General features: G+C 38.9%; 1 protein-coding gene across 1 annotated transcript in view; it reads right to left on the bottom strand.

Annotated features, from left to right (window-relative positions):
* The window catches only part of yjefn3 (YjeF N-terminal domain containing 3), a 54,332-nt gene that overhangs the window by 9,584 nt on the left and 20,945 nt on the right, over nucleotides 1–23,803 (bottom strand). Inside the window, exon 2 of the mRNA XM_048165453.1 lies at nucleotides 7,220–7,328. Coding sequence (XP_048021410.1) covers nucleotides 7,220–7,328 — 109 coding nt within the window. The remainder of the gene's footprint in view (nucleotides 1–7,219; nucleotides 7,329–23,803) is intronic.

The following is a 23,803-nucleotide window of genomic DNA, read 5'->3' as shown; positions in this document are numbered from 1 at the left end:
AACATAGGCTCAGTATTGGCTGTCTTGGTCACATGAGCACCATGGCGCATGCGCATTTTCAGTAGCGTAACTGTAGCAAAATCTTCAAATTTCCAACGGAAACAATTTTCAGATTTGCGCACCCCTGCACAGAAGTCTTGCATCTTTTTTTTTTTTAACAAAAAGTATTATGTCAAATACATTTCTTGGTAACTTGTTTTTTGAAGTCTCAAAGTAGCTTTCACAACACTGATAATGGGTGTGCTGTAGTATTATTGCATCGCCATCTAGCAGTGTAGACACAGATGGCGCTTTTCCATTGTGTGGAACGACTCGGCTCGGTTCGCTTACTTTCGGTTCGCTTTTCCACTGCAGTTTAGTACCGCTTCAAAGTGGGTGGGATTATAGACTGATATGTGAAGTTCCCAAACGTAATTCAGGGAGGAGCGAGCCCATCTAATCTTGCAATCAACAGCCAGAGTATATAAGCAGCTGCTTACCTCTCTTCAGTCTCAGCTGTTCCAGCATCCACCCACCTCCCCAAACTCCACCTTCATCTCAGGTACCTTGCCCTATGTAATCACATCCTATATTTATTCACTGGGGGGGTGTATCAGAGCTCGAGTTGAAGCTGCTTCATTGAGCCCCTCCTCAGTGGACAGCAAGCCAAATTAGCTAACCTAATATCCTAAATATTATATGGGCAAACGAACTCGTTAAAGTTGTGCCGCCTCTACTGCCGTGGATCTGCTCCTCGGCTACCAACGAGTCTGCACCTCATCTACTGACCACGATACAGCCATTTCTTTTTTCAAGTTGCATGCAATGCTCGTTTAAAGCAAGTCGTTTAAAAAAAAGTTGTGCGAATAAATGATACTGATGGCTGTTACTATATAAATCTAGCGGGTTTGGTGCAGGGTTGCCAGGTTTTCGCAACAAAACCTGCTCAATTTCCCCTCAAAACTAGTCCAATCACATTTCAGGGGGCTCCCACGGTAAAAATTGCATTCCGGGGGGGAAAATCCACGTTTTTGGTGGGGCTCCTCTGGTAAAATTTGCATTCAAGGTGCTAAATATCACATTATTTGGGATCGATTCAACCCGTGGACATGAAAAACAACCCTCGGCCACAGTGTAAAAGTAGCCACTGGTGTGGTGTCTCGTGTTTCAAATCCAATGACGCTGGTAGTGACGATTCTCTCTGACCAATCAGTGATCTGCAGTGTTTAGACGTCACATTTAGTATCGGTACGGCAATAGTACCAACCAAGGTGGTACTATTTAAGTGAGCCGTACCATTCCATACCGAGCCGTCCCGTGCAGTGGAAAAGCGCCAAAAAGTGAGCCGTACCAAGTTGTACCAAACCGTACTGTGCCATGGAAAAACGCCAAGAATGTAAGGTGTCTCAATATGCTCCCTAGTGGTTTGCTAAAGTAGTAGGAAACCATTTCTAGGGCTGTCTCATTGTCAACATCAAGTGCACTATAACATTTACTACCAAAAAATTTCCAGATGCAGAAATTCAATGCCCCATAAAACCAGTTTGCATCATCTGCTCACTATATTCACTTACTGGAAATGCCGCACTGACATCTCTGTACTTTTATAATACATAACAAAAGCTACAGTGTTACAATGATAAACAAAGCACGTGGGTTCAGAAAGATATGGTGTTATTTAGCAGCGTTTTTGATAAATACCAGCACCGTATAAATGCATAATCTAACAATCGTGTTGTTGGTTCTTGAGTTTAATGGATCTAGTCCCTTGCTAGTGCTCGAATTTGTGTACGTGGTATACTGATGTCTGGAATAATTCCTGAAGATTCAACCATGTGATGTGGACAGGTAATTCACATGAAGCTCATGCGAGTATGTGTCGTATGAAATAATAACCATTCACCCCATCTCTGTTCTGATCGTGTCTTCTTCTCTGGAAAATGACATGGAATAGAGTGTTCCAGGGAACCACAGCCAGTGGATGCACTGTTCGTTTCTTTTACAGGTCTGCTGCAGCTGTGCTGGAATCCTCTACCGTGTCAACTCCTGCCAGGACTCTGGAGACCGCCGCTCTGATCTGCTCCTGTTCAGAGCAAATGAACCCCCAGATTTTGCTTCCATGCTTCCAGCAAATGAGCTCTCAAGAGAGGGTCTTGACTAATTACTCTTGCATTTTTTTTTACCCTCAACCTGACATGCATTAACACCAGGTTGGTGTTTAATTCAGAACTGAACTGAGAATGACTTATAAATTCATGTTATTATATGATGTTATTAAGATGAATAAAATAAAATAAAAAATAAAGTGGGGGAAAAAACTGAAACTAAATTAAAATACTTTTTACATTTAAAATAAAATAAAATGGCCACAAATGTATTCACCCACTACTGTGCTGAGTAATTAAACACTGTTAAACATTTTTAAATGATATTAGTTATTAACAAAGCACATTAACTTTGGTAGCCCTAAAACTAAAACTAAATTTAAACCAACAATGATAGAATGAAAATGAACAAAAACTGACATCTAAAAATCATTTAGTCACATTTAGGTAATTTCGTGGATAATTGTGTTACATTTTTCATTTATTCTGTTTTAGTATGTAGTCATGTTGAGATAAAGGGAAAGACATCACAGAGAGTGTCACGTCAGTCTGCATTTTTTACTCAACACACAAAGACCGTTTCATGAGCCATGGTGATAAAAATAACTTCCTGATATCTATAGCAGGGAATGATCACAGACATCAGCCTTGTTGTAGCTCAACACCAAAGCTCTTATCCCCCCGATGTAGACGGATGACGTTGATTTTGGCGTCCACTGGGGTGGATAGTTTGGTTGTGAAATCACAATGTGGTAAAATTCAACCAAGATTTCGCCCCCCTCTCACACACACACGCTGATGTGTGCTGATGTAATGCTTGTCTCACAGCTACTAACCGGCATGTTTTCTTTAGCTACAATTTATGGCGACCTCACAGAGGTCACAGCACAGGAAGTTTTGTTGATGCTAACCGTGGCGGCTGCTGGTGACCGGGAGCCTTCGAGGGGCGGAAGGTTCAGTCTGTAAAATGCTTCTAAAATTCACACAAGCTAAATCAGGAAACAATTTTGGGCTTTAACCGACTCTCAGGTAGGTCAAGAGGAGCCCCGCGCTGCCTGTCAGCCTGACTGAATCCAGATGGAATGGTGACCGCAGTAGTCTGGTTTGGGTTGGCCTGGCTCTATCGGAACCCTCAGGCCGCCCTGAAACGTAAGGCCCCGAGACCGCCTGACTGCAGGCCGGCCACAGACGAGAGTCTTTCAACACCTTCCATGATGGTGCAATGGATCTGTCACAAGGGGTTTTCAAGCAGAAGTTAAAGTGGGATTTTGGAGGTGGGTGAACCCTACTGGTGCTGATTTTAGTGCTCACGGCAAGATATAACATGATCCCCCAAAAAAGCAAAATCACCTTTTTTCGTAGCTCCTTTGTATGTGTTTCTGCCTCAGAAAAACAAAATAGTAATAATTGCAACTGTTTCCCATAATTGAAACCTTATATCTCCCTATGTGACATCATATTTCACAACTGCAACTATTTCTCATAATTACAACTTTCTGCGACTCACTGTAATATTTCTTGTAATAGTGACATTTTCTAATAACTGCAAATTTATATCTCAGAAATTAATTTATATATGATTGAGAACATAGTCGGATTCAAGCGTTTACATGGTCATTTTTTTGCTGTTGGATCGGATTAGAAAAGGAATAAACCACCACTTCAAATCTGATCGAAATTTCATTCGGATCGATTAAGGTGTTTACATGAACGTTTTTCAATCCGATTGAAAAATGTAGCCAATGTGAGTTCTTATTTCACAATTGCAATTTTTTTCAGAACTGCAGCTATTTTTGCAACTCATAATTATGACATTTCTTGTAATTGCAAATTCATAAAGTCTTTAAAATTGTTAGTATCTCATAATTTTCGTAACTGCTTTTTCACCCAAACTGCAACAATTTCTAATAATTTCGACTTTTTGCTACTCAATTGCAAAACTTCTTATAATTGCAGAAATTGTGACTATTTCTCACAATGTTTCACAATCGCAACTTTTTTTCCCAGAACTGCAACTATTTCTCATAATTACAACTTTCTGCGACTCATAATAGTGACATTTCTTGTAATTGTGACTGTCTAATAATTGCAGTGGCGGTTTGTCAGGGTTAGGCACAGCCTAACCAAAATTTTGAGGAGAAAATGGGAGAAAGGATGATTTAATGTTAATAAAATTCCCAGTTATTCATTTCATTTCATCTCTCAGAATGTGTATTTTTTGTTTGTAATTTCACCACTTTGTAACACCATGACATGTTACTGAAATCGAAAGCACCGCTGTTCTTTCATGAATGTACCGAATCATTACAATCGCTACGGGGAGGGGAGGGGGAGGCACATGAGCCTGAGCTCATCTTGTGCCTCAGTTTGTAAAAAATTAGCCAATCACCATCGAGTGTTTTACATTTAGTGCTTAGGAGAGTTGAGAAAAGACTCATAGCAGGGGAGGCTAGCCTCCCTTGGTATATCAGCCAATCATCCGTAGAGATGTAAATTACGTAAATATCGTGATATTAGTTTTCAACTGCTACCACTGTGCTGATGATGTACCAAGTATCTTAATTATGGAGAGTAGCGATATTGAATATTTGATCGCCAACAAATTCACCAAGCTATCATTCAAGCATTCTACAAATTAAAAAGACTCCACACATAAGTTGCAAATATAGGCTACAGCAGCCAGCTTCACTAAACACACAATGCGCTCTTTTAACACAGACATATAAGGAGGGATGGAAGTTTGCTTCAAGTGATAGGTGAGTGAAATTATATTTGTAGTATCTTGCTGTATATGTAATTTTCTTTAAATTTTCTGTCTAAATTAGCAAAAAGACAATTTAAAGCAGTTAAGCTAACAATAGGCTAATAATAATCGGCAGGGGATCCCCATACCACTAGAATTTAGTGTGCCTCCTCTATTTTAAAACCCACAAGCCGCCACTGAATAACTGCACACTTATATCTCAGAAATTACTTAAAGGTGCTAAAGAGGATCTTTTCGTTGACTGAGAAACCAAAGACTGTTAGTGAGTTTTTGAAATGAGCGCATGCGTAAGAACAACCCCCCTCCTTCACAGCTCATTTCGAGGGAATGCCTCCCAAAACTCGTGCACGAGTATTGGAACACGAGTGTTTGTTTACCACCGGCATTCGCTGTGTCGTGTTAGTGGATTCATTATGTCGGACTCACCGCAGCTGATGTTTTTAAGGCCCTACCTCGTGCACAGATGATGTATATTAATATTATTCCTTTCAGTGCACCTAATAAATAGTCTTTTATCAGTTAGTAAAGACAGTTTCAAGTAATATTGCAAAAATGTATAAAACAAAACATCCTCTTTAGCACCTTTAATAGCGACATTTCTTGTAATTGTGACTATTTCTCTTAATTACAAATTTATATCTTAGAAATTGTGACTATCTCACAATGTTTCACAATTGCACCTTTTTTCTCAGAAGTGCAACTATGATTATGACTTTTTGCTACTCAATTGTGACATTTTTATAATTGCAAATGTATATCTCAGATATTGTTACTTTATAATAACCTGATTGCAACTTTATTTCTCACAATGTTTGTTTCTCATAATTGTGAATTTATTTCTCAAAAAATGATCTCACATTTCACAATTGGAACTTTTTTCCCAGAACTGCACCTATATATCATAATTATGACTTTTTGCTACTCAATTGCAACATTTCTTGTAATAGCGACTATTTCTAATAAATGCAATATTATATTGTATTGTGAGATCAAGCACCCTGCAATAAAGCAATAAAACTCATCTCAAAGAAATAGCATAGGACAATGCCTTGCCCTAAACTCTCCTCACACACACATACCCTCCTTCCTTTCTGAAGACAGTGTGTATATGCATTTCTTACTCTTAGAATCATCTTTGAGCAATTGATGTTATGCATTTATTATTTCTGAATTGGCTTCTAATTGTCTAACTATGTAATTGGCATGATACATTTTTACCTGACAAATAAAATATTATATTTGACTTACTCTGGATTCTTCTGAAATCATTATGACCAGTAGAATATTGGAGTCCATATTTCGGCAAATCTGCGTCAGGATAGGTTCAAACTAAAAGAGCCCCATGAAAGGAGCATGTAAGCACAATATTCGACTTTTTGATTTTGTCTATCAACTGGCTTAGCAAACTGCAGTATCATGACTAACAAAACTGTGTTTTTGTATGAAAAGCATGTGGCGGTTCTACTCAAATGCATTAGTAAACTCTGCACCCTCTGACTAAGAATCAGAAACTGGCGAATTTGTGTCGTGAGATTCGCGCAAACTCGGGGCGTGTGACTCTGAGCGATATGGGTCAGTAATGAACCAATAATTGAAAGTATGGGATACCCAGAATAATCAAATATCTAAATTGTGACCCGCTCTGGCGAAATGAGTCGGAAGTCGCAACGTTCTATTTTAAGATATGGGTCGATAATGTGGAAAAACAATGAAAAAATTTGCTTTCTCTATCTTTGCTATATATTGCTTTCTCCCCAAACTACAACTATTTCTCATAATTATGACTTTCTGCAACTCAAAATTGCAACATTTCTTGCAATTGTGACTATTTTTAATAATTGCAAATTTATATCTCAGAAATAGTTACTTCATATCTCACAATGTGACTTTATTTTTCACTATTGTGACTTTTTTCTTCTTAATTGTGACATTTCTTGTAATTGTGACTATTTCTCATAAAACAAGTGAAAAGTACAGGGTAAATCAGTCAAAAATTGAATGCACATATACATTATATGAATAAATATACAATATAATTCTTGTGTCTAAATTCCGGATAGCTATTCTTAAGCGTTCTTTAACCCCTTTTTATAAGAAAACCCCCAGAGCTACAGATGGGGTCAAACTCTCTACAGAAACAGCAAGATCAAAGATGTCCCACTGTTTTCATCATCACTTGCAGCAGGGCCTTGTCTCTTAAGAGAATTGGTTGAAGTTTGGCAAATGCCGACAGATGCTGAGAGCGGTAAATGCAAAGTTGTTTAAATCACAGTGATGCTTGTATGTAGTAAATACAGGATTAGAATCAGGATTTAGATGCATTAACTGCCACTTCACACTAGTGTAATTCATGTTCACATTTCGGACAAACCTTGGTGACGGCAATAGCGCACGCATGGCCCCATATTTCAATCAGCTGCTGCTGCCCAAAGCGATAGTCCCTCAGGAGCTCAGTCTCAACAGTCGCCACCTCTGCTTTACTATAAAAGACAGACAAAGAAACAAATTGCATTGACAAAGAGCTCATGACATGCATGGCATTAGTTTACCAGAGGGGACGATAAATAAATCATGTTCATGTTTCGACATAAACGGTAACAAGTGCCAAGATGGAAACTGGGTGGGTTTGATTACATGAGAAACCAAGGACTGCAATACACCACCTGACATTTACGTGTGTATTCTGAGCGCATTTTATTAGACATGCCATCCATTCCAGGCATGGTGCCTCGCTGCCTAATGCCTGTTTAGCCACACTTAGAGCTTATGTTACTGTGAGTTTAATGTGGGCTACAGGGAGCACAACGTATCTGTAAAACCCAGGACCCTTACTTCACAACTAAAACACGAAGAGCCTTTCAATAGCTTACTGTACGGTTGTGACATCAGAGCCCCCTGCTGGAAGTACACAGAAGTGCTGTCAAGATCTTGATAGCAAAGTTGTATAAATTAACATTAATGCATTATGAATGAACATGGATGAACAATACAGTATATTTATATATCCTATGCTAATAAATGCTGTAAAAAGTGTTTATTGTTAGTTTATGATACTTAATGCATTAATGTTAACAAATTTAATCTTTAAAGTGTTACCGATTTTTTTTTAATCAGAGCTACCAATTTTATTCATTTATTTATTGGATAGTATATACATCCATGCTGCTTATATTTTCAACATAAGAAAGGCAATAACGTCTTGGGGAACAAAAGCAGCCAAAGCAAAAAACAAACAAAAAAAACAACAAAAAACAACTATTATAACATATAAACTATTAAGAATTGTTTTGGTAATAAAAATAAAGCTGAAATAAATATAAATAATACATGAAAAACTAAAAATTAAAATAAATTAAACTGAAAATATAAATAAATTTAAGCTATACGGAAATATTAAAAAACTAAAAATAACTAAAAAAGCACAACAAAATTACTAACACAAACTAAAATTAAAATAAATCTGAAAATATAAAAAAATAAAACCTTATTTAAAGTATTAGTAAATAATGTAATAGTACATAAATAATACTAATCATTAGGGTTTTGCTGTTGATGGCTTTAATTTTCCTCAGAGCATAATGTTTTTGATGCCTTTCTATCTTTTGCAACTAGTTGTGTTAATGTTCTATTTCACCCCGAGGCATTTTCCGTTGTGTTTCCAGGACAACCGGTTCATTTGTGTTGTGTTTGTTGTCTGTTACTGCTTTAGGCACCAGAGGAACAGAACAAATAACCATTTATAAAAATTACACATTATTATTATAAGATTACACATTATTGAGTTCTCTCAGTTGTGTACATGAAGTACCTTGGCTGAATGAGGCATTTTTTATTTCAATTCAAAGCATTTATCTGCCACTCCCTAGTTCTCAAACTCACTTCAGAAAAAATAATACTGATTTTACTAACAAAATATAATGAGCATATATATATATATATATATATATATATATATATATATATATATGTGTGTGTGTGTGTGTGTGTGTGTGTGTGTGTGTGTGTGTATTGGGTCTGTACTACATCAGTCATATTTTTGTCTTTGGTCACTTAAAATGCAACAGGTCACCAAGTCTTTACTTGGGTCGGCGATGCGCTCTGATCATTGCCGTAACCCTCGGCATGGAGTTTTCCAGCGTTCTGGCATTTACCGTCTCCAAGAGAGCTCCACAGCCGTCAAGCCGAGTTTGCAGGGGGAGATTTCCTGGCGTACTGTGACACAGTGATATTTGTAAAGTTCAGCCGAGTCTAGCTCTTTTGATATTTCCGTCTGTATCGACCTATTCAGGGAAATCCTGATGGCCATATATTTCCAGGGTTCCATGTCGTAACATTTCCAGTATTTAAAAACTGTTTTCGGACTGCAAAGAAACCTTACTTCACTTAATATCTCTCAATCATTAAAACACTTTAAATGCATTCCTGAGCCTTATTTGTACAAGTTAGGCTTCTTTGTGGTGGGAAAACAGCAATGAGCAAATCTTACCACCAGGGGACAGCGTGGCTCAGACTGTTCTCCCAGTATCCACACCACACATCAATACAAATTGCATTATAATATTAGGTCACTTGACATATCAGCACATCTACACTCTTAAAAATAAAGTTTCAAAAAGGGGGTTTTCATAGCAGTGCCACAAAAGAACCATGTTTGGTTCCCCAAAGAACTTTAGGTGAACAGTTCTAAAAAGAACCATTTTTTTCATAGCGTGCAGAACATTTTAATAACCTAAAGAAACTTTCACTATAAAAAAGCCATGCAATGGGATGGTTCTACACTCTTAAAAATAAAGGTTCCAAAAGTTTTTTTTTACAGTGATGCCATAAAAGAACGATTCCCCAAGGAACCTTTCAGTAAACAGTTGTTAAAACCCTTTTTCTCTAAGTGTGAATAATAATCTAAAGAATCTTTAGTTTCTAAAAAATAAGTTTCTGAAAAAATTTGTTTCTTAAAAATAAAGGTTCCAAAAGTTTTTTTTTACAGTGATGCCATAAAAGAACAATTCCCCAAGGAACCTTTCAGTAAACAGTTGTTAAAACCCTTTTTCTCTAAGTGTGAATAATAATCTAAAGAATCTTTAGTTTCTAAGAAATAAGTTTCTGAAAAAATTAGTTTCTTAAAAATAAAGGTTCCAAAAGGTGGTTTTTATATAGCGATGCCATAAAAGAATAATTTTTGGTTAGTTAAAGCAGTGGTTCTCAACTGGTTTGGCCATGGGACCCACATTTTCCCATGGTCATTAATCCGCGACCCAATTTTTTTTAGGAATTTGACCTAATTCCTAAAAGAATCTAAAAATGTGCATGCATGTGTGTGTATATATATAAACGTTATTGATTTTTCTATTTTGGCTTCCAACGATTATGAAAACAAGATAATCGACATAAAACGATTATTGTGCCGCTGCCGCATTCTGCCCAGCGCACCTTCCTTTCCTTCACAGCGGTGTGCTTTTGTTCCTCCCTAAGCCAAACTTAAAATCCAAATCAGCCGAATAAGTGAGTGTTGTAAAATGCAGTCTACTGTTGCTAAACTGCAGGACGTGCTTAATATTAAACAGTGTTATTATAAGCGCATTAAGCCGAGCAAGAGATACTGTTCCCTAGGCTGCTTTCTGTATGCACTCCGAGATGGGTCAAATATAGACAAACCCAACTGTTGGTTTAAATTTAATCTATTTTATTTCTTCTGAATTCTTCTGTTAGTACATCTTCCTGAAAAACCTAAAGCACTGTTTATTTAAGTTATGTTTTTGTTCTTTCGTATTTATTTGTCTGTTTTGTATGTACAGTAATTAGTTCCTTTGTTCTTATTGCATTGCTGACTCTTTACTTGTCTTCTCTAACTGAACTTTTACTTACATTAGTTAAGTATTAGTTTTTGCTGAAGTATCGATAATTGTGAAATTTCACTGATATTTAAAATTACTCATATCATGAAATAAGACTTTGATCATATCACACACCAATAATTCGTGTTAAATAATCTTGATTTCAATATTGACCCAAATAATTGTGATTATGATTATGATTATCAAGTAATCAGTGGAGCCTCTTCAGCCCTGACGGGGCTTTTTCTTTTAGTAGAGGCTTCCTAATTCTATCAGGCTGGCAGGGCGAGGCACCTTGCCCTTTGAGGTTGTAAGTAAGGTCCTTGTTCCCAGCTTTCAAGCTCCCTCGAAGTAGCCGCCTCCATTGGGGTCTGCGGTTCCCTAAAAAAAGCACGTCAGTTCTGCGCCTGCGTGAGATGAAATGCCTTTCCGAAACAGCAGGCGGCAGTAGCTGAACAGAATGATGAATCAGAATGATCAGATGGCCCGACGGACCGACGAGCTCCAACGCCGATTCAACATTTCGAATCGGCCGAAAAAAGGCAGACGAGGACCAACTTCAGCCGACGGTGCGGTACACACTGAGAAAACTTAGACGGCCGACGAAGAAAAACTGCCCGACGACCGACCGTCGGCTTGGTGTGTTCCTGCCTTTAAGCAGGCGGCCCCTTCACGAGTCATTGCATTATACTAAGGTTGTAGCTGTCTCCCTCCTACATGGTCCTTCATGTAGATGGCTTCTTTAGGTCATGAAGTGTAACTTCCTTCCTTAAGTGGTTAATTAGGAAGTTCCTACATGGGTATTTAATGGAGTATCATCACCCCTGAGCTCCCTTCCTTTAAGTAGGAAGCTCCTTAATACCAACAAGGTGGTAGCCTCCTCCCCCTAGTGTTGGGTTCTATAAGTTGGAAGCTTCCTTGGGTTTACCAAGGTGTGCGCTTCCCCAAATTGTGTAAGTTTAACAGGAAGCCCCTCCTGAGGTTGGCAGAATGAGTTGCACCTTTCCCATTATTGGTTCTAAGCAAGTTCCTTGTCACAGCTATTGAGCACTTGCAATTTCCCTTATGTTAATCAAGGGGCAGCCGCTTCCTTCAAGCTTTAGTAGGCAGCTCCCTTTTGTGACATGTTGAAGCTTCAAAGTTGCAGCTGCCTCCCCCTGATTGGGGTCTGTGGCGACCAGGGCGGGCGAGAGCCGTGAGGGAACGGCACGAGGCCGGTGGCGAGAGTTAACGAGCTACACCTGGGAGGCGCACCGGCCTTGAGTCTCTCATGGAGGAGCTCCGGGAGCATAAAAGGAGGAGCGACGACCGTGGAGGACGAGAGAGGACCAGGCCTGGACTTTATGTTATGTTTTATTATGTTTGTGTTATGTTTTATTATGTTTGTTTTACTTTCGTTTTGTTCTTTGCTTATTTTGAATTAAACTTTTGTTGAACGTTCGCCGGTTCCCGCCTCCTTCTTCCCACATCTACTGACCTCGTTACATTGGTGGCGAAACCCGGGAGGAAGGAGGGACATGCTGTCGAAGAGCCCTCGCTGCTGAGGGGGATCGCGGTGCTGCGGAGTTCGGGCAGCGCGGGAGTGTGTGTAGACCGCGAGAGGCTGCCCGAGGCGGTGGTGCTGGAGCCTTGTGAAAGGTGGGACGGAGACCCGGATGCCGTGCTCCTGGGACGAGGTGGGGTGGCTGCCGTCCTGGACCTGGAGGGAGCGGAGGAGTCGCCGCCGTCCGCCGTGGGCCGGAGCCTGCTGCCGTCCGCCATGAAGGGGAGGAGCAGGGGACGGGGGACTCGCTGCCGGCTGCCCTCAGCCGGAGGAGCCATCGCCGGCCGCCAGGAGGCGGTCGAGGAACGGGCCGTCCACCGAGCGTCCAGTGCCACTGCATGGCACCACAAGAAAGAGCCTCTTAGCAGGCTGAGGACCGAGCGGCAGTGTGTCGGGGAACCGGACCAAGAATTTTTTTTTTTTCTCTTTTTCCTCTCTCCCCTCTCTCGTCCTGTCGCTCCCCTTGCTTCCGTCTCCTTTCTCTCGTCTCGTCTGTCCTTACCCCCAGGTGCTGCGGCTGCCGAGACAGGCCCCGGGGGGGAGTAGAGCGCAGTCTCGGAGGTACCCCCCGGCCTGCGAGGGGCGATGGGGGTATGTGGCGACCAGGGCGGGCGAGAGCCGTGAGGGAACGGCGCGAGGCCGGTGGCGCGAGAGTTAACGAGCTACACCTGGGAGGCGCACCGGCCTTGAGTCTCTCACGGAGGAGCTCCGGGAGCATAAAAGGAGGAGCGACGACCGTGGAGGACGAGAGAGGACCAGGCCTGGACTTTATGTTATGTTTTATTATGTTTGTGTGGCCGACAGACGTCCGCGAGGGTCTGTCGGCATTACTTTCGTTTTGTTCTTTGCTTATTTTGAATTAAACTTTTGTTGAACATTCGCCGGTTCCCGCCTCCTTTTTCCCACATCTACTGACCTCGTTACAGGGTCTTATAAGCAAGCAGCTCCCTTTTGGTAATGAAGTTGAAGTTGTGGCAGCATCGGGCTCCATCATGTATCTAGATGAAACTGCCTTCCTATTGCAGGTTCTTTAACAGGCAGTTTCCCTAAGAATGCAAACTTTGGCATATTAGCAAGGTCTTAGCTGCCTCTCCCACATGGGGCCCCCTAAGCAGGCAGTTTCCTTGTGTGCACTGGAGATCAATAATGTGGTCGAACCTGGGCCTCCCCTTCAGGGTCTGTAAGTAGGTCCTCTGCTCCCACAAGACAACTCGAGATGATCCCTAGACTGCAGGGGCTATCATGGAGTGTACCCTCCCTGTTACTGGGATACCTTGTCTTGGGTTCTCCATGATCTGTTCTGGCTCAAGCAGACTTCGAAGACCATAGCACAACTAACACTTTCTGTTAATAGTTTCCTCTAGTGGGCAATGTTCATCCTTCCCTTCTGGGGTTTCTTTATTAGGGTCTATCGTCCCTGGTTTTAGCCTTGTCAAAGTTGGGGATCGCAGTCTCAGAGGGTTGTTCTTTGTTGAGTCCTCAGCTTCCCAGAGAACCCATCTATGGGCCCTGGTGAGAAGTGGTTTTGCTTGTGCTTTGCACCCCTTCCCACTAGTTGAGCATCATTAAATTCAGGAGTTCTGACCTTGCAAGATGCTGACTCTAGGTCAGACATGGTTGAGAATTTTGCAACTGAAATGCTCCACTGTGGTGTATAGGTTTTGAAACAGATCCCCCTATATATAAGGTTGTGGCCTCCTAATGGCGGGTTTCTTAAATAGGCAGTTTCCTTATGTTTCACGAAGCCGCGGCTGCCTCCCCACAGGTTGGGTTTCCAAGCAGGCGGCCCCTTCATGATTCAATATTAAGGTTGAAGCTGTCTCCTCCTGATAACGGGTCCCTTAAGTAGACAGCTCCCTAAGGTCATGAGTGACAGGCAAGGGAGCCACTGTGTTCCTGTGAAAGTATTCCCTTAAAGATAATGTCTGGCGTAGAGGCTGACATTACCAGACCTTTGAGCTCCAAAGCGTCCGAAACACGCAGCGCAAAAAAATATACTTTCGCAGTCTTATGTGATTTGATAAGGGCACACAAAGCCTTATCATGCTTTTGCCTTATCATGAATTTGACAGATACTTTGCCAAAGCAATGGTGCAAAACAATGTTAGAGACATTTTATGTAATTATAAGAAGTTTTAAAATATGTTTGGTTCATCAAGCATAGATAGAGCAGAGTCTGCCACCATGGATGTTCAAGGCGGAGGGCTGGAGTGATTTGTTAGGGGGATGGACTAGCTCGCTGCCATCCACCTGGGTTGTGGAGGGGCGGCTGCCGTTCGAGAGGGAGTGGAGTCGCTGACATGAGACGAGTCGCTGAGTGAGTGACAGGAGGCGTGGCTATGCAGGACTGCTGTGTATGTGAACTTGCCGTAGGAGAGAAGAAAGATAAAGCGCAGCTGGTATCGGTGTATTAATACTGCGGAAAAATGGTATTGAACCATTTCAAATATTTCAATATAGACATTAGAGCCCGACCGATATGGATTTTTGGGGGCCGATGCCGATGCCGATATTAACTCGAAAAGAGCCGATTTATAAGCCGATATTTTGATTTTGAAAATAAACTGGATATTAGACCCATTTCCTATAAACTACACTTACACGACATTCAATAGCAAAATATCTGCCTGTTCTATGTATGTGGGCTGTATAAACCATTTTCCAGAAGGGATTATGTTAAAAAAAAAGCCTTAGATTACAGTCTCAATGACTAAACAATTGCACATCAAAAGTATATATTTTTTTAATGATCAAAAAACAGTCTGGTTTTAAACATTTAACAGTTTTACTTACTTCCAGTTGAAGCTGGTTTTAACAGTCTGTGTGTGTACTGTAAATAAATTATAATACTAAAGTTAAAGTAAAAGAGCTATACCAAACAAATTCAATATTCCACAAAACCATGTCAATGAATTGAAAATAAAATTAAAATAAGTTAAATGGGAAACACTGCAGATATATTTAGAATAAGTTAAACGCTAACGTTATAGTTTGACCTCTTATTAACGTTCGCGCTCTTCCACTGATAAACATGGTATTAGCTTTGTGGGTAATCTAATATAGCAATGCATTAGCGGCTGTAAGTGATGTTACAGAATATTTAGAAGTGATAATGATAGGACCGTTAGCTAGAACTACCACACTGTTTTTATATACAGTGTATGAACTAAATCTACAATCATTTCACATGACGAACGATAGACTCACCGTCAAAAGAGTACAACAATACTTTCTTCTGTAGTGGAATTCTGGCGCTGTTGTCAACTGGGGAGTTGCAGAGCTCCCTCTGGTGGGCAAACAATGCAACACTCATAACATGAGTGAAGCATGAGACTCTGTTTCTCATGTTTCATCGGCCGTTATAAACGCCGATGCCGATTTAAATGCAATTAGCTCATATCAGCCGATAATATCGGCCGGCCGATTTATCGGTCGGGCTCTAATAGACATGTATCGAAAAATGTATATTTTTGACAACATTTAAAAAACCTAAAATATTTGGGGAGTTTGAAAAAAAATTCAGGGCTGGAGCCCAAGAATCCACCTCTCACTTTGCCCCTGCACTACCCTAAAAAACCTTTCAGGGAACAGTTCTAAAAAGAACCACATTTTTCATAGTGTGAAGAACATTTTAATAATCTAAAGAACCTTTTGCTTAATGTAAATTTCCTTCACACTTAAAAATAAAAGTTCCAAAATGGTTTACTTTTGCAGTGATCCCATAAAAGAAACATTTTGGGTTCCCCTTTCATTCAACAGGGGAAGAGCCTTTCATTCAACAGTTCTCATAAGAACCTTTTTTTTTCTTTGTGTTAAGAACCTTTTTCCAATATATAGAGCCTTCTGTGTGATGGAAAGTTTCCATGGATGTTTTTATGTAACCATCAATGAAATAAAGAACCTTTAATTTTAAGAGTGTAGTGCCAATTTGTAACAGGCCTTGAAAATGACACAAGGTTTGCATTAGTGTCTCCTCTGGTATTGCTATTCCATAGAGCTATGGCTAATTGTTGTTGATCACCCTTACAGCAAATACACACATGAATGCACAGCCAAATGAACAACAGTATCAGCCAAGACAGTCTTCCTAATTTCCCCATGAGGAGCCCCGTTATCTGCGAGTCATGACTTGTGCTGATCAGCTATAATAACAACTCAGCTAATGAGGTTGTTTACCTCCAGCCCGCTAGCTTGTTTAACACAAAGGAGTGTTGAAACGGTTTCACCTGTTTGTGAGAGAATACACAGACGTTTGAGTTAAGCCTTGATTTACATAGCAGAAAATGGGTATACTTCTCACAAATCCCCCTTTCCTTAGTTTTCTTCATTTTCAACCACTGTAATTACCTCAGAACACCACGAGACAGCTAAATAACCACCTTTCTGGTATAAATCAGTGGGCTTGTTTTGGGGGACCAGCCGCTACTGATAAGGATCCGGTTTACAACTCAATGTTCTCAGTGAGGACCAATTTAACAAAGGAAATGAGTGGGTGAAAACAATACAAAAGAAAAGTAATGACTACAGGGAGGAGGAGAGTACACTGCTATTTGCATAGCCACCAAACTTAGCGCATGGCCCCATTGGGCTTCCAATAATGCGATTGGCGGAAAAGGGTTATAGATGGGGAGTGGATAGCCTTTGCGGCACGGTTGACATATGCTAATTTTTTCAGCACAAAATCATTTTCACACAGCGTAGCATGCACTATTTAATGACAGATGATATGCGCCCTGGTGTGAACACTGCTTTGAGCATTTGCTTACAATTTAATGTAACATTTGAAAAAAAAATCCCTAATAATCATGTTAAACTGCTCAGCTAGAACTTGAAAAAGCTGGCTCTGCACGCAAAGATTTAAAGAGGAATCAAATGTGAAAATATCCATAGTGACTTGCATGCATAAGTGTCAGAAAACTGCTTCCCACATAACAGAAGTGCATTGAAGATTATATATATTCTTGCTCATCATGTACCTTGCTCATCATGCGCTGGAAATGCGATCCATGCAGTCCAATAAATCATCGCCAAAACATGTTTTTTGTGGCTGCATTTCTTCAACTTCTTAATTTTTTACACATTTAACCTAGCAAGTTATTAAAGACATTATCATTATTATACTTAACTTTCCTGAACATATGTACACAGATCATAAAATAAATATCTTTCAGTGGTATGAGATGGGAGATCCCCCAAAAATGTCATAATATTTCACTATATAAGTAAAGACATTTGGCTTTCACAAGTATAGCCAAACCTTACACACATGCAAAAATAAGCTAAATAAACTAAATTAATTAATTAATTTAACACTTATTATATAATATAACATTTTTATTTTATTTTATTTTTTTTACTTTAAAAAGTAAGTTTTGGAAGACACACACATATACATACATACATATACATATATATACATGTATGCATGTATATGTAAATCTTTGCATACAGAGCTGGCTTTTTCTCATTGCAGCCACCTATGCGTGACATATAGTTTCCTCAGTTCTTTGTCTTATAATATAAAATGTTTGTGTTTATTTAATGTCCAAAAATGTCCAATTTTAGTAAAATGTATATTTAAGTCAGAATGTTGACAAAATTTTGTTCACTTTGACACTTTAAATCCTATTTGTAAGAATGGAAATGTACCAGTGAATCAAGTAAGGGATTACATCGAACTGTACTAGTTTAGACACAAGAATATTAACTTGGATCGTATTGAAAGCAGAGGAAAAGTCTAGGAAAAGTGTTCTTACATAGGAATTATTTTTGTCTAAGTGTTTAGAAACAATATGCACCATGGCAGCTACAGCATCTTCTGTACTGCAGCCTAGCATCTGGACCAATCAGACACACAATTATTCATTATATTTAATGAATAATCCAGCAAACCCATTCCCCCCAAAAAACTGTGTTAGAGTTCTGTGAACCATCCCCCATAGAGCAAAAAGGCAGAACAGGTCTCTGGTTACCATGGTTACCATTTGATAAGACTGGTTTATTGCTCAAAAGAATGTGAAAGTTGGCCACATGGAAAAGCACTGGCCAAAGACACATAAAGTTTGTAAAACAAAGTTTTCTGCATTAATTTATAGACTAACTATAAATGAACATGCATATCCCCAGGACAGTGTATCTATTATTACTGTATATTGTCTACTGTATATTGATTACTGTATATTGTCTGTATATAATGTAACCTTATCTATACCATGCTTCCTATCAAAATAATCCTCATTTAATGCCCTGCACCTTGCATCCCCTCTTCATAGCATGCATTGTATTCTTGTTATATTAATTCAGAGTATGAAGGGAAACAAACTGCTAATCCAGTTACATATGCAAAATACCATGTTTAAAGACAAAGGATCATAAACTTTCATAAACCAGATCATAAACCGTGCCGGCAGTCCTCCACACATCAAGCCATATGTAACTTCCTCAACAGTGACAGAGTCAAACTACCACCGCAAGTTCATAATTTCTTCATTCAACGCAAAAGAATTGCATCAAGACTTTCAAGACTTTTTCCTGAGACTGCATCCAAACGCTCGTTCAACAGGTAAGGCATCGCAAGTATCGTACAATTAACAAACTAAATAGAGTTTTAGTATAAGCGGTAGACACCTTTGTTAACAAAGATGCTTTGAAGTAAAAAAGTGATGGTTCTTTCAGATGGTTAAATGACTCCATAGCTTCATCCCCCTGTTTTGTTCCAGTTTCATTCACTTTCACTTTTCATTTTACCCATGTATCCGTGAGTGTTTATATGTATTTTTTTTTCAGATTATTAATGTGTTTGTTATTTAGTTAAAACTTTTGTGTTCATTCACTTGAGTTTGATTCTGGTCCCTGCTTGTAGATCAACGTCACTTTAATGATGCGATCACAGCTGCATGCTAAGAAAGTTATTTTTTGTGTGGCCACAAGAAATATCCTTTCTGAGAGTTTATAGACAATACTGTGTGTTCTCTGGACAAACAGATTAATTGATGGTAGTATTAATTCAGCTACATCAAATTAATACAATTACCTGATCCAAATATTTATAATTAATTATAAAAGTTATGATTAATTATTATTACTTTTTTGAGCTAATTTGCTACAGAATTTAATTGTATTCATCAGATATTTGAGTAATATGCTTTATAAGCATTTCATAATTACTGAAGTAAGAGCTATGGGTGTCATTTTTTTGGATATGGGATTTTTGGTACAGGTTTTATGTATGACGTTTTCCATATTAGATGAGCTGTGTGCATATCAATAGAAGCTTGAAAATATCAAAAATAGCTTGAAAATTTGGTTGCCACACTGGAGCCAGTTCATGTGCAAAATTCCTTATAAGGCCTGGACTACACCCATCTGGTCCTACAGTTTTTCTGATATTAGTAGGTCACATTATTATGTTGAAACATCTTCAACATAATAATAGCTATCTGCTGGGAAGGAGAAGATACAACTATATAAACAGGTATATGACATTTACCATAATTACTTGTGGATTCAAATCTAGTAAAAAAGGTATTTAATTCATTGGCAAAGCCAACTTCATTATCGCAATTTGAGGATGATAAGCCTGTCATTTTTTGTTGTCTTTATTTTTAGTCTAGTCCTTCCTAGCCTTATTTTTTGGTTTCTAACTTGGTTTAGACTTTGTTGCTATCTAGTCTTTTTCTCTCTAGTTCCCTGCAATGTTGGACTTTTGTATGCAAGTTCCAGTTATTTATTTCCAGAATTATTATTTTTTATTATTATTGTTCTCCTTTGCAATCTCTAGTTATATTTTTAGTTTCTTTTGTTTTCTCTAGTCATAGTTTTTTGTCAGTTTTTATTTTGATCTTGTTTTTATTTTTTGTTATCTCTTGTTGAGTCTTGTCTTGTGTGTTGTCAGTCTTAAGTTGGTTCCTGCCCTGCTTTCTGTCTTCCCTGGTCGCAGATTCTCCTGGCCTGGGAGCTAATCTGGTGCTACTTCAGTCACATCTCAAAGTGTCAAGCCTCTGGTTCCGTGAGCCGCTGCCTTGTCTCCATCATTGTCATCACGTCTGGTGCTGCCTCATCCTCGACCAGCCTGTCCTCTTGTTGTGTGCCCTGCCCTACTGTTTGGACTGTTCACACCTCAAACTTCTTGTGTCGTGTCAGTTATTGTTAATAAATATCACCCATTCTGCCTCTGGGTCCTCTCTCTCACAGAACTGTGACAGCTGCCTTTGCAACTAACTGAAATAAAATATTTTTTTTATATTCTATTGCATTTCAGGTTATTTTATTTAGTTTACGATAACAGATTTTGTTTAGCCATCTAAAAGTGACAGCATCTGCCACAATTATAAAATGGCTTTTACAGAAATCTCAAGATTGTAATCCCAGACAGTAAGTACAGAGGTTACTCAAACGGAAGTTTCAAATACCTCGAATGAGTCATGGAAAGGAAAGTGGAAAACAACATGTAATGATGCTGAAGATCCAGGAGTTGAACTCTCATGTTACTCTTAAAGCAATTAAAAACTTCTAAAAGGGGGCGATGCTTAAGCCCTTGCTGATTCCTTCCTAATGAGTGTCTTGACTTCCTGCTCGTTAATGACATAAAAGCCAGTCTGAGGCACTGGAGTGGAGGAATGGTCACCAGGGCCCTTTGAACAGCTTGCTCTAAGGGCGAAGTCCACATAAGTGACAGGGTGGCACTGGTCGCAACCACCGCCGCAATCAAATCTACCAGAGAATCACAAATGGTTTGGAAATAATGAGAAACACAAAACAAAATGGTCCATGAGACATTTGAAATTTTTGTCATGTGAGATAAAACTTAAGGGCGATGAATCAGAAATATATTTTTAATCGAGAAGAATCACAGAAGTACAGAGAACAGGAAGAGATTGTGAGGTAGATGTAGAGAAAAAGAGCAGGGTATGGCAAGACATGATGACACCTAGTGTAGCTGTGTCTGAGTCAGCGGACACGTTGGTTTCCAAAAGGTAATTTCAGAGCCAAAGAACAGAGCTGACACCAGCTTTCTGGAACAACTTCACAGTTCTTGGCAGCGAGGAGCCTGGCTTGCCTGACATATGTTTTGAAAGGAGATGAAATATGCATGAAACGTGACAATCTTATTCTAAGATTAGCCTGCGTTTGACATTAATCGAGCATGGAAGTGATATTTTACGAAGACAGAGAGCATATTTAACATGTCTTGTATTAACATCTGAAGAGGTACGTCTTTCCTGAGCCTATCCATGTTCAATGAACTACGTAATAAAGAGATAAACAAATGCCGGAACATGCCGTCTGTACTTCACATTGTTCCATGGTTGCGTTCCATTTATCCACTCATCATAAACGCACCATATTTCAGAAACACTTCCTCTATTCATCTTTGCCATTCTATCCAGCCCTGACCTTTCCAAACACATTTCCAGTGCAAAGTACAAACAGTACAAACCAAAATACAGACTGTTTAATAGATCAGCAGTTTACCAACTCAGCTGCCTTTGGGGAACCATAACATCCATTGGCTGCATAGAAAGTTATCAGCTCAACACAGATTTGTGCATCTACACTACAATTTCATCAACGACATTATGTTTGGCAGTGATAATGAGAAGAAAAATATATCATGACGATCATTTAACACTAGAATTACGACATACTGACAAAAAAATATATAGAAAAAAACAACCGCAAGATATTGACTGACAGTGTGCTAACAATGTTTTTTGAAGAACAAAAATCTAGAAAGAAGATGATTGTTTGAAATAATCCACTCATAGTCAATAATGTTGAATCTAAACAATGAATGAACATCATTAAACTAAACAGTTTTGCTAGCGGGTTAATTAACCCACTCAAACTCACCCAAATCCAATAAATATAAGCTATATAAGATATATAGACAACATAAACTTACCCAGGTGAAAAAAAGTACATTTCAATAATGTACTTAAAGTGCTCTATTTTCGTGCACTAATTTTGTACTTAATATACTAAAAATTCTTCTTTAGTTCTTCTTAAGATAATCTTAAAGGTGCCCTAGAATCAAAAATTGAATTTACCTCAGCATAGTTGAATAACAAGAGTTCAGTACATGGAAAAGACATACGTTGAGTTTCAAACTCCATTGCTTCCTCCTTCTTATATAAATCTCATTTGTTTAAAAGACCTCCGGAAAACAGGCGAATCTCAACATAACACCGACTGTTACGTAACAGTCGGGATCATTAATATGTATGACCCCAATATTTGCATATGCCAGCTCATGTTCAAGGCATTACACAAGGGCAGCCAGTATTAATGTCTGGATCTGTGCACAGCTGAATCATCAGACTAGGTAAGCAAGCAAGGACAATAGCGAAAAATGGCAGATGGAGCAATAATAACTGACATGATCCATGATTACATGATATTTTTAGTGATATTTGTAAATTGTCTTTCTAAATGTTTCGTTAGCATGTTGCTAATGTACTGTTAAATGTGGTTAAAGTTACCATCGTTTATTACTGTATTCGCGGAGACAAGAGCCATCACTATTTTCATTTTTAAACACTTGCAGTCTGTATAATTCATAAACACAACTTCATTCTTTATAAATCTCTCCAACAGTGTAGCATTAGCCCGTTAGCCACAGAGCATATAGCTTCAAACTCATTCAGAATCAAATGTAAACATCCAAATAAATACTATACTCACATGATCCGACGCATGCATGCAGCATGAATGACGAACATCTTGTAAAGATCCATTTGAGGGTTATATTAGCTGTGTGAACTTTGTTTATGCACTGTATGACTGCACTTATAGTCGAGAGCTCGGGAGGCCAGGGAGCGAGAGATTTAAAGGGGCCGCACAGCCTGAATCGGTGCATAGTTAATAGTTAATTATGCCCCAAAATAGGCAGTTAAAAAATTTAATTAAAAAAAATCTATGGGGTATTTTGAGCTGAAACTTCACAGACACATTCAGGGGACACCTTAGACTTATATTACATCTTTTGAAAAGACGTTCTACGGCACCTTTAAGAACATCTAAGTGTGCTCAACTGTGCTATTTTGAGACACCATGAAATATGAACTTAAATGTGCTTTTAATATACTATCTCTGTATTTAAAAATATATATTTAGTTACCACTTGTAGTACACTATGGGTTCAAATGTACTATAAGTAGCATCTAAATACATTTTTTAAATACAGAGATAGTATATTAAAAGCACATTTTAGTTCATATTTCATGGTGTCTCAAAATAGAACAGTTGAGCACACTTAGATGTTCTTAAGATTATCTTAAGAAGTACTAAAGAAGAATTTTTAGTATATTAAGTACAAAAGTGCACGAAAATAGAGCACTTTAAGTACATTATAGAAATGTAGTTTTTTCACCTGGGTAATACTACAACTTATATCTGCACAAACTAGCACAAATGCACAAGCGAACTTAAACTTAAACTTTTGCATGGTGTTTGGACATAAATGTGTGTTGGCAGTGTGTGTACACAACCACCCTATAATGATAAAAATCCAACCACTCCTTTTTTTTTAATCACCATAAATCATAAGCAGAGTCTCAGAACAAGCCGTTTGCAGGTTCCT

The sequence above is a fragment of the Megalobrama amblycephala genome, linkage group LG2 (assembly GCF_018812025.1).
Source record: "Megalobrama amblycephala isolate DHTTF-2021 linkage group LG2, ASM1881202v1, whole genome shotgun sequence".
Taxonomy (NCBI): Eukaryota; Metazoa; Chordata; class Actinopteri; order Cypriniformes; family Xenocyprididae; genus Megalobrama; species Megalobrama amblycephala.
Note: the sequence above shows the minus strand (reverse complement) of the source record. Positions and strands in the feature narration are given on the sequence as shown.